The sequence below is a fragment of the Xenopus laevis genome, chromosome 2S (genome assembly GCF_017654675.1).
Source record: "Xenopus laevis strain J_2021 chromosome 2S, Xenopus_laevis_v10.1, whole genome shotgun sequence".
Classification (NCBI taxonomy): Eukaryota; Metazoa; Chordata; class Amphibia; order Anura; family Pipidae; genus Xenopus; species Xenopus laevis.
In genome coordinates this window covers 166,722,137-166,734,285 of record NC_054374.1, presented here as the reverse complement: position 1 = coordinate 166,734,285, position 12,149 = coordinate 166,722,137, and the positions used below count along the sequence as shown (strand labels likewise).

The 12,149-nt window shown below is 41.4% G+C and overlaps 1 protein-coding gene across 1 annotated transcript; it reads right to left on the bottom strand.

Moving 5' to 3' along the window:
• Positions 1 to 7,968: 7,968 nt before the first annotated feature.
• Positions 7,969 to 11,506, bottom strand: LOC108709047 (olfactory receptor 52D1). Its single transcript, XM_018248675.1, has 2 exons — positions 11,436 to 11,506; positions 7,969 to 8,947 (listed from the first exon to the last, which is right to left on the bottom strand). The coding sequence occupies exons 1-2, from the start codon at positions 11,504 to 11,506 to the stop codon at positions 7,969 to 7,971; spliced, it is 1,050 nt and encodes a 349-aa protein (XP_018104164.1).
• Between the last annotated feature and the right edge of the window lie 643 nt (positions 11,507 to 12,149).

Sequence of the window (12,149 nt, the reverse complement as noted above, 5' to 3'; positions counted from 1 at the left end):
ATGTGCCATTTAATGCTGGGACTCACTGTACAATTTAATACTGGGAGTCACTGTACAATTTAATACTGGGAATCACTGTAACATTTAATGCTGGGAATCACTGTACAATTTAATCCTGGGAGTCAATGTACAATTTAATACTGGGAGTCAATGTACAATTTAATACTGGGAGTCAATGTACAATTTAATACTGGGAGTCACTGTAACATTTAATGCTGGGAATCATTGTGCTATTTAATACTGGGAGTCACTGTAACATTTAATACTGGGAATCACTATGCCATTTAATGCTGGGAAATAACTGTACCATTTAATGCTGGGACTCACTGTACCATTTAATGCTGGGAGTCATTCTGCCATTTAATGCTGGGAATCACTGTACTTTTTAATGCTGGGAATCAATGTGCCATTTAATGCTGGGACTCACTGTAAAATGTAATGCTGGGAGTAACTAAACCATTTAATGTTGGCAAATAAAGAACAAAGAAAGACCGCTACTGCTCACCGCTCTTCCCTCTATCCAGGTGCTCAGTCAAACAGTGTCCCCATTGTGAACGCTACAAAACTCGACAAACAGACGGCACTTCTGGAATTAGGTTTATTGGAGTCGCTGCTGTAGAAACCTAACGCGTTTCGGGAGTAGATCCCATAGGAACCTATGACTAAGGGATCTACTCCCGAAACGTGTTAGGTTTCTACAGAAGCAACTCCAATAAACCTAATTCCAGAAGTGCCGTCTGTTTGTCGAGTTTTGTAGCATTTAATGTTGGCAGTCTCTGTATCATTTAATTCTGGGAGTCACTGAGCCATTAAATGCTGCGAATCTTTGTCTCATTTACTTCTGGGAGTCAATAACAGTTTATAGTATGGGTGACATTTTAGGATGCAAATTGCACAAGTCATGTAAAACTGATTTTTACAGAGATTCAGAGTGTTCATCAAATCATCATAATATTGCAGAGTTATAGAACCCTTAATATATTGTTTTTTTAGTGGACCTATCACTGTGCCTCTAATGATAATGCCAAGCCACCACTATCAGAACCTCTGCTCATCTTTCTCTATTTTATTTCTCAGGGTTAGGGGGCAGCTGATCCAGGCTAATTAATTATGGATAATGCCTGCAACACCAGCAACAGTTTTGTGCTACTTGGGATGGTGGAGACAGAAGGTTCCAGATTCCTGTATTGTGTTCTCTGTATTCTCACCTACAGCTTCACCCTGTTCTTCAGTTTGACCCTTGCGTTTGTGATCTGGGCTGAACAAAGTCTCCATGAACCCATGTACATTCTTATTGCCAGTCTTGTCCTCAATGGGATTTTAGGAAGCTCAACATTTGTGCCAAAAATGATGATTGATCTTCTCACGCGGTCAAACTGCATCTCACGGGTTGGCTGTTTCACCCAAGCATTCTGCATTGGAGCTTTCCCAATTTCTGAAATATGTATTTTCACCATTATGGCATACGACACTTACTTAGCCGTGTGCCATCCCTTGAGATATCCCACCCTGATGACCAAGGAGACAGTTCTGTATCTGCTGGTCAGTTGTTCCATCGTTAACTATATTTCTGTCCTCATTGCTATATTACTGTCAGCCAGGCTCCCTCTATGTGGGACCCAAATCAACAGCATTGTTTGTGATAACATGGGCCTTGTGTTCTTGTCTTGTGTAGATAATTCCATCAATTATTTCTACGGGACAGTTCTGTTCTCAGCCTATTTAATCGTTTGCATGCTGCTCATCTGCTATTCTTACTTACAGATTTCCTTGGTCTGCCTCCGCTTGACCAGCGAAACCTACAAGAGATCTGTCCACACATTGGTCACCCACATACTCAATTTCTCTGTATTCTTTATTGGAGTCTTGTTTGTGTTTATCCGCTACAGAGTCGGGCGCAAAAACTCTGCTGTTTTAAGTGCTCTTCTCTGCTTAACTACCTTGGTGCTGCCTCCTTTTCTAAACCCCTTGATTTATGGGATGAGGACCAAAAAGCTGAATGCTAAAGTTCTTTGCTGCCTTAAGAAAATAAATAAAGGTGCATTTCACAAGTTCTAACCCGATGGATCATTTTGTGTCTGTCATTCATTAAATATGTACATATAACTGGCTTCTGCCTTCAGATATTCCACTATGCCATGGGGCAAATGCAATAGAATGATGGGTACGTTGGGTGGCTTCTATAAGGAGTAGTTGTATGAGATGTTCCTCATATCTAGGCATGGTTTTGTTTCACTGGTTATAGTGTTGTTTATGAGTTGTTCCTTGTTCTAGGTGTGTTTGTTGACTTTACTGATTCCATTCCTCAAGTGACACATAGATATAGAATTAGGGGTAAGTGTGCACTGTATTTACAGTCTTCCCCAGGTATAGAGCTTTTAATAAATGGGCAAATGGGGCTTTTGCCAGGGGCCCCATAAGGACATAAGAGCCCATCATCTGTTATTTCAGACACTACAAATTTTGATTGAGAATTGTGAACTAAGTATTTCCCAGAACTGGTAAATTCATATTTTAATCACCTGGTCAACTGGAAGTTCTTTCTCTCATATGGTTTCTCTCCCTGGTGTAGGAGACTCAATATGCATTCAAGTCCCACTACAACACATTTACTGCACCCCAGTTACTTTAAATTCCTCTGCCTAGAATATGCTGTAGGTCCATGGGGGTGCACCTGGACCCCGGGTCTACTAGTTACAAGCCATTCTTTATTGCTGGCCTTATACTCAAGTTAAGATGCTTGAGGGAGATGGTTTCTCACTGAAAGTAGGTTCCATATCACCTCTTTTCCTTAAAGGTCATGAGCAGATGAATCACACGTTTCACAAGGATGTCTCTTGAACATGGGCACTACTAACCTATTCCCAAGCAGGGCAAGAGAACCTGTATCAAATGATCCCAAAATGAAGGCAAAGTTAACTCTGTCCTTTGTGGGAAAGTGTAAAACACCAACCAGGATGAAGGGGTTTGATACTGGGGATGAACTATAGGGAGCCCTATACATATGTCCTGGCTTAGGTGCCATACTAGGTGCAATTAGTAAATGGTCACTGGTGTTATTATAAATGAGGGAAAGTTGACTCAAGCGCATTGTGCATGGAATTTCAATGGACATAACTCTGCAATGTCAGTGTCAAACAACCTATATGAATTTAAAGGTATTATGATCATATAGTGGCACCCAAAATATCCAGTGTGCCATAACCCTAAACCCATGTCATACCTTGGGGTAATATAGTTACATAGTTACATAGTTAAGTTGGATTGAAAATAGACCAAAGTCTATCAAGTTCAGCCCCTCCAAATGAAGCCCAGCCCCATACACACACCCCTCCATACACTCACATAACTATATATATATATTCATACACCAACTATAGAGTTTAGTATCACAATAGCCTTTGTATTATGTCTGTCCAAGAAATCATCCAAGTCCCTCTTATAGTCATTAACTCAGTGATCCCCAACCAGTAGCTCGTGAGTAACATGTTGCTCTCCAACCCCTTGGATGTTGCTCCCAGTGGCCTCAAAGCAGGTGATTATTTTTGAATTACAGACTTTGAGGCAAGTTTTGGTTGTATAAAAACCAGGTGCACTGCCAAACAGAGCCTTGGTGTTAGCTGACAATCCACATAGGAGCTACTTAATGGCCAATCACAGCCCTTATTTTGCACCCAGGAACATTTTTCATACTAGTGGTGCTCCCCAACTCCTTTTACTTCTGAATGTTGCTCACGGGTTCTAAAGGTTGGGGATCCCTGCATTAACTGAATCATCACCCGGCAGTGCATTCCCCAACCTCACTTTCCTCACTGTGATGAACCCCCTACTCTGCTTCTACTGAAAGTTCTCTTGCTATAGTCTACGAATAAATGTCCCCCGCTATTGGTCTATAATGCCCTCTAATGTACTCAGGGGTGATTCTGGCGTTTATGTTGCCTGAGGCGAAAGCATGACAATGCGCCCCCTTGCCACGCCCCAAGCCACACCCCCATGTCACGCCCCCACACACCATGCCTTATAAACTACATTACACTACACAAGACTGGGAAACATTCATTAAATAAAATAGAAGTCTTATATTGCCCTACACATGTGCCCACTGTTTAGTTTAGGTGCCATATGTTAGGAAATGTAGGGGGGGGGAGGGTACCCCAAAAAATTTATAAGAGCCAGTGACATCATCGGCGTCACGTAAGCAGCCAGGGAGCAGGGGAGTGCAGCGCAGAATGTTACACACGTCGTCACGTGACACACTGACTGGCACCGCACTCCGCACATCCCAGCGGACAAGTCAGGGCCAGGGGCAGCAGCCAGTAGGAGGGAACTGACTGGAAGGTGAAGGCACAAGAGCATTTTGCCGCCTCAGGCGAGATTCTCTGTCGGCCTCATTATAGCAGCGCCCCTGAATGTACTTGTATAGAGTAATCGTGTCCCCTCGCAAGGGCGCCATCTTCTCGTTTGTAATTTTCGGGAAGAGAGCGGCGTTTTGGGGGATGCGCAGTTGGTGCAATGTGCCAGCCCTGAACAACTGTGCATATGCCGAAAGCCACTGAAATTGCTGAAGCACCAGAAGAAGACCCGGAGATTACAAAGAGAAAAAGATGGTGCCCTGAATCTGCAACGAGGGGTAAATAAAGAGTTAGGGGCATTTACCCAGGGTAACACCTAGGCTGGGGGGGGGGGGCAGGGAGGGGGTCTATGTAGGGTAGGGGATTTTAATAAAAAAAGGTTTGGTTATCCTTTAAGGACTGGAGCCAAAACTGCCCCCATACTCCAGATGAGACCTTACAATGGGACCTATAAAGAGACAGAATTATGTTTCATCCCTTGAGTTAATGCCCTTTTTTTATACAAGAACTTTATTTGCTTTAGTAGCCACAGAATGACACTGCCCAGAATTAGACAACTTGTTATCTACAAAGACCCCAAGATCCTTCTCATTTAAGGAAACTCCCAACACACTGCCATTTAGTGTATAACTTGCATTTATACCCCCTTGACTGTCTCTTCTCCAGTGTAACCAATCACAACTTGCCTTTCCCCATAACTGATCCTTTCCATTCCCTTTATCAGCTTAGTCGCTCTTCTCTGTACTTTCTCTATTTCATTACTGTCCCGCCTTATATATTCTTATTCCCCTTATATATTTATATATAGTGAGCATATCCCCTTATATATTTATATATAGTGAGCATATCCCCTTATATATTTATATATAGTGATCATATCCCCCTTATATATTTATATATAGTGATCATACCCCCTTATATATTTATATATAGTGATCATATCCCCCTTATATATTTATATATAGTGATCATATCCCCGTTATATATTTATATATAGTGATTATATCCCCTTATATATTTATATATAGTGATCATATCCCCTTATATATTTATATATAGTGAGCATTTCCAATTTTCCAGTTTAACCAATCCCAACTTGGCCAGACTTTTAGGCGCTTTTCCTTGGATGCTCTCTGGTGCTTAATAATGGCCAGTGGCATTGCAGCAATTTATTAGGCTTATGGTCAGTGTACCTATAGCTATTCAATAGGAGCACTTAAACATTGTTTGTAGTAACATTCCATATATGGTATGATTAGCTCATCATGCTGTTTTTAAATGTCATTCTCATGGAGCTCTTTGGCCCAGTTCAACCCAAATTAATTATATACAGTAACTACATATGGGGGAAAGGAAAACTCTCGTTCTGAGGCTGTTAATTTTCCCAAATCTCCCTAATCTGTGCAAAACTCAACAATTTTTCATATCATATGAAGAATAGGTTTTTCGGAGGAAAAAACTATACCAGTGTCTGTCTACTAGTGATGGGCGAATTTGCGCCGTTTCGCCGGAAAATTCGCGAATTTCGCGCGAAATTCGCGAAACGGCGAAAAATTCGCGAAACGGCGCCGGCGTCTCGTTTTTGACGCCGGCGCCCGTTTTTGACGCCGGCGACCGTTTTTCCGACGCCGGCGCCCGTTTTTGACGCCGGCGTCCGTTTTTCGAAAAAAAAATTTGACGCCGGCGAATTTTTTTCCGCGAATTTTCGCGGGAGATTCGCGAATTTATTCGCTGGCGGCGAATCGCGCAAATTCGCCGCGAATTCGCGCCTGGCGAATAAATTCGCCCATCACTACTGTCTACTCATTATAAATGAAAAGAGGTCACAAAGTAAACTCACCAAGTATAGGAGGAGGTTTAGGTGCAAAGCCCTGAGCAGATCCAAAGCGTAATGTAGTTGAGCAGGCACTCAAATGACCATTCCTCCACACAGACATAATAAAAGTCAAGTTTATTTATTTGGTTCTTTGGTTTCGGTTCGTATCTCAGCAGATACTTAATCATAGCCTATTAAATATCTGCTGAGATACGAAAGGCCTTGCCTTAATAGAATCTAATAATCTGTCTACCGATCATCATCATCATCATCACATGTGAAACATTAAACACCAAATAAAATGTTACTGATAATAATATCTATTGTTCTAATTAATTCAGATGGGAAATTATACATTAATGCTAATAGTCTTGTAAGCCTTGTTAATTACTGTGATGGATTGATAATGATCAAACATGAGATTTAGGGCTAGTCCACACGGGGAGATAGCGACGCGTTTGCGGTCGCGGCGACAAAGCGCCGCGACCGGCGCAGGCGACAGTTTTGTATGGGCGCCTATGTAAATACGCCTGTGCTAACCACACGAGGCGATGCGCTTTTCAACAGTCGCCTGAAAAAGCTTGGCGAGGCATTTTCAGGCGACTGTTGAAAAGCGCATCGCCTCGTGTGGTTAGCACAGGCGTTTTTACATAGGCGCCCATACAAAACTGTCGCCTGCGCCGGTGGCGGCGACTGTCGCGGCGCTTTGTCGCCGCGACCGCAAACGCGTCGCTATCTCCCCGTGTGGAATAGCCCTTAATGCTCAGGTTCCTTTGTCAAATGACATAAAAACATCAAACACAGGACAGTGTCAATATGTTATAAACAGGGAAAGGGGCAGTTGCACAGGTCCCACCATTAGACCTATTATCTGCTATAACTTTTGTCTAAAGCAGCCCCCACAAATCGCTCTCGTGGCCTTCCATCAACTGGAGCAGTACTCGTTTAAACTAAACAGTGGGCACATGTGTAGGGCAATATAAGACTTCTATTTTATTTAATGAATGTTTCCCAGTCTTGTGTAGTGTAATGTAGTTTATAAGGCATGGTGTGTGGGGGTGTGACATGGGGGTGTGGCTTGGGGTGTGGCAAGGGGGCTGTAGGGATGCACCGAATCCACTATTTTGGATTCGGCCGAACCCCCGAATCCTTGGCGAAGGATTCGGCCGAAAAGGGGAAGGGGAAAACATTTTTTACTTCCTTGTTTTGTAACAAAAAGTCACGCGATTTCCCTCCCCGCCCCTAATTTGAATATGTAAATTAGGGTTCGGATTCAGTTCGGCCCGGGCAGAAGGATTCTGCTGAATCCGAATCCTGCTGAAAAAGGCCGAATCCTGGCCGAATCCCGAACCGAATCCTGGATTCGGTGCATCCCTACTCGTTTCCAAGTAGCACTGTCTTGAGAATTACAAGTAAAATATTGGACACATAGTTCAATAGTTGCTTTCTTTTGGAAATCAGAGGCCCCTTTCTCTTTCTAATGGTCACTGGAACTTCACGAAACACCCTGTGAGGTTTTTACTTATAAAGGTCCAATAAAGAGTCTCCCACCAGTGACCTCATCTCCTTCTGCTCCTCATTGATTTTTTTATCTTTCACTCGTTCAGTGTAATATTGGTGCCACATCTCGGATGGGACAAATACCCTATGGCCAACAATGTATATATCCCATTATTTCTGTGTTCTTATCCTTGCTTTTAAATGGTTTGTCTTAAGCAATGCAACGGAGATCAAAAAAACTGAATAAAAAGATACCCAGTAGCTGTTGTCATCCAAACAGTCCCTTGAGGGTCATCACATTCATAGATTATTTTTTAAATCTGTGATTTGTTTTGCACCAAGCATCTGGAGCACCCTTAGTCTAATCTCCCTTAGTTTATAGCCATAGATAAGGGGGTGAAGAATGGGTGCTATGACAAAGTTCTGCACTGACATGAGGATCCTGAGTCCATAGGGCAACATGGTACTTGGAAATCGAGGCAGTAGTATCTCAAAAAGTATGTCAGCTACAAAATAGGCGAGAGTTATGAGATGTGGGGTGCAAGTCTGCAAAGCTTTGGCTCTGAAAACCTTAGAGGACTGCATGCACACCCACAGAATCCGAGCATAGGAGACCAAGATAAGCACTGGTATTATGCCAATAATAGCTCCTGTAATAAGAAGCCCATATACATTGTTGACTGTTGTGTCTATGCAGGAGAGTCTCACCACTGACCAGTTGTCACAGTAGATCTTCTGTATGACTGAGCTACACAGGGGCAGGCGGATGGTCAACATCACGAGGATAGTAATGAGGATGATCACATACAACCAGGCTGCACTAATCAGCTTTAAAACTGTGGCTAATGACATGATGCTGTTGTATCTCAGAGGGTTACAGATGCACACGTACCGGTCAAATGACATGACCGCCAGAATTGTGAGCTCACAGCCAATGTAAGTGTGATTGCAGAACACCTGTATTATACAACCGACATAGGAAATCACTTGGGTTTTGGAGAGAAGGTTTACAAAGAGAATAGGGTAAAAAATCAGGCTCCCGTAGAGTCCATTGAAACACAGAAAAGCAACGAAGATGAACATTGGTTCCTGCAAACTCCTGTGCATCATTATGGCACTGATTACTGCACTGTTGGACACAACAATCACCACAAAACAAAGTAAAACCAAAGCACTGTAGAAATACTTGATTTCCATCATTTGCCCAAAACCGAGGGTCAGCAGCGAAGGGTGCGAGTATGAGGAGTTCTCCATATTGGTACCTCTCCGGTGTTGGCTGCTGCATAAAGATAGGAAAATGCATTAGTCCTATTGATGATGATTATTTTTTTCTATATGAGCGCTAGACACAGCTCACTTATGTTTCCATTACTACAGAGTAGATACTCAAGAGTATTATTATTTCTTCTGTGTTTACAGGGAAATGTTTTGGAGGAAGGTGCCTACTTGTTACTTTCTCAATATACCTTTCCAGCTTCATTCTCCATCAGTTTGTAGATATAGAGGGTGCCATGTATTACAAAGGCAAATTAATCTATTTCTACATCATCCATCCTTTTGGGGGAGGAGATTTGTTTGGGGGTACTGTTAAGGGCAGGGAGGGCCACATGTCATATGTTCAATATGGTACCAGTATTAAATGTATGTTTACAAATGCAATGAGTCTGACTGGTAAAATGGGAGAGCTGGAGCTGCTGGTGATGGAAGGAAAATATGATGTGATTGGCTGAAACATGTCAGAATGAGTCACATGACTGGGCAGTAAATATCAGTGGCTATACTTTGTTTCCCAGGGACAGAGGCAATAGAAAAGGAGGAGGGGTATGTCTGTTTGTTAGGCAGGATTTAAAAGCTCATATAAAGGAGGAGGTTATGTTAGATAATTTTATTGGAGGAGTCGCTTTAGACCCCCTAATGTAAGTGAGGAGAAGGAGGCGAAGCTCCCGTTGCAACTAGAAAAGGCTGATAGTTTGGCTAAAGTAATGAAAATGTGGGATTTTAATTAGCCAGATATTGACTGGAGCAACAGTACTGCCAGATCAGTTAATGGGAACAAGTTTATAAACTGTTACATGACAATTTTATGGCACAGGTTGTTGAGGAGCCAACCAGAAAAAATGCTATTCTGGATCTAGTGATCTCTAATGAGCCAGAACTTATAGCAAATGTGCAAGTCATTGAACCCCTGGGTAATAGTGACCATAATGTTATATCATTTAATGTTTGGTGCAAAAAACAAAAATATACTGGGGCAACAAAAACCAAGAATTTCAGAAAAACTAATTTTAGTACCTTAAGGGTTGCCCTTCAGAGCATTGATTGGGGCATTAAGTTTTCAGCTAAAAACACAGAGCAGAAATGGTTGTCAAGAAGCACCCTATGTGGCTTAATATAGAAGTACATAAGTTAATAGGAAAGAAGAGAAAGGCATTTAATAACTACAAGTCTGTTGGGACAGAAGCTGCATTTAATGAATATAAACACTATAATAAATGTTGTAAATCAGCAATTCGGAAGGCAAAGATAGGAAATTAGGAGCACATTGCAGCAGAGGCTAAGACTAACCCCAAAAAGTAAAAAGATGTGGGTTGAGAGTTTAGCGCCTTTAAATACTGATACCAGAATACAGAAACAGAATACAGAAAAAGGCAAATGTGCTAAATCAGTTATTTTCTTCAGTGTATACAACAGAGGAGTCAGAGTTCCCAGATTCACTTCTTAGCTGCAATGTTGGCTCAGATCAATCTAGTGGCTAACTCAAGATATGATTCATAAACCTTTAATAAATACACCCCCAGGTTCTAAGAGAGCTTGGTTTAGTTTTAGACTGGCTTCTATTTCTGATTTTCTAAGATTCACTTTCATCTGGTATGGTACATATGGATTGGAGGACACTTGATGTCATTCCAATATTTAAAAACGGATTATAATCTCAGCCTGCCAATTATAGGCCAGTGAGTTTGACATCTGTGGTGGGCAGATTATTTGAAGGCTTGTTAAGGGATCACATTCAAAATGTTGTCCTAGTGAATGGCATTATGAGCAGCAATCAGCATGACTTTATGAAGGATAAGTCATGTCAGACAAATTTGAATCAGTGGTACAGGCTGATATATTAAATATTAGGCATTAAGTATAAGAAGGGGTTGGATGGTGTTTAGCAAGTGAGGGAATACAGGGATATGGGAGAGAGCTCATAGTACAAGTTGATCCAGGGACTGGTCCCATTACCATTATGGAGTCAGGAAGGAATTTTTCCCCCTCTGAGGCAAATTGAAGAGGTTTCAAATGTTTTTTTTGCCTTCCTCTGGATCAACTGGCAGTTAGGCAGGTTATATATAGACTTAAAGGGTTGAACTTGATGGGTATGTGTCTTTTTTCAACCTAACTAACTATGTTACATTACTTTATCTCCATTTAATGGGAAAAGCAAGTAAACTATAGCGTGTATGAAAACGTATTGTATAATTAGGAAGGTCTCCTATCAGCCCATTTGGTGGAAGTTGGAGAAGTCATTAGATTTTTGGACAACTACTGTAGGAAGGAAATAGTAGAAAAGGAAGGAAGACTATCACAAAGAAAAGACATTGAGCAGAATGTTAGACTGTAAAGGTTGGAAATTCCTTGTATAATCATGTATACTATGCTGAGATAGTGTAATGGCATCTCTCTGTATGTAAACCACTGTACATAGTGATCTTCCGAAGCTCCATCATGACTCATGAGTACTTATTCAGCTGGTCCTTTCTTGAATGACACTAGGATACAAGCCATATTCGGGCTTCTTGAAGGAGAATATAACTTCAGGATGGTCATGAGCAAGGATGTGGCCAGACATCCAGATTTGATAAATTAGGGCACTTATTGTGTAAAAGTTTTAGGACCACTTATAAAAATAGTGTCTGCAGCACAATGTAGGTATGTGGAAAAGCTTGAAAGTCAAAGAGATATATCGCTTTCTGCTTAGTGTGGCTGTCTCTTCTACCAGCAGGAAAATCATTTACTAATTTCATGAGGATGAGAGATCCATGCGAACTTGTAGGACTCTTGGGCCCTTAATCTGACCCTAAATGCATCGATCAGGAACAATCACTAACAAAATAACTGTACAGACCATTGACCACAGAACACTGACCACCTAATATCTCCATTAGTCAAATACCAAGAAGAAGTTGAGAAAATGTCAATCTATAATTTATATGCATTTTACATACAACATTTTAGTTCAACATTCATAACAACACCAAACCCATCATCATTTCCCCTATTTAGTGAGTCTCATTGCCTAGAACATTCCAGATCAGGAAAAAGAAGACATGACCAGAGGATATATATATATATATAGGTTGTATAATGCACCGATGAGCTTTTCCTTTTCTGCATTTATGGACAGAGCCCTTGGTTCTCATTTAGCTGAGATTTTACATTTAAAGAAGAACAAATGAAATTTACTGTATAATTTGTGGAACAATCCCAGGGAA

Excerpts from the sequence above, each read along its gene's own strand:
- LOC108709047 (XM_018248675.1), bottom strand. The coding sequence starts at position 11,506 with ATGTCTGGCCACATCCTTGCTCATGACCATCCTGAAGTTATATTCTCC. Across the intron at positions 8,948-11,435 it reads AAGAAGCCCGAATATGGCTT|CAGCCAACACCGGAGAGGTA; the intron begins GTATCCTAGTGT and ends ATCTTTATGCAG.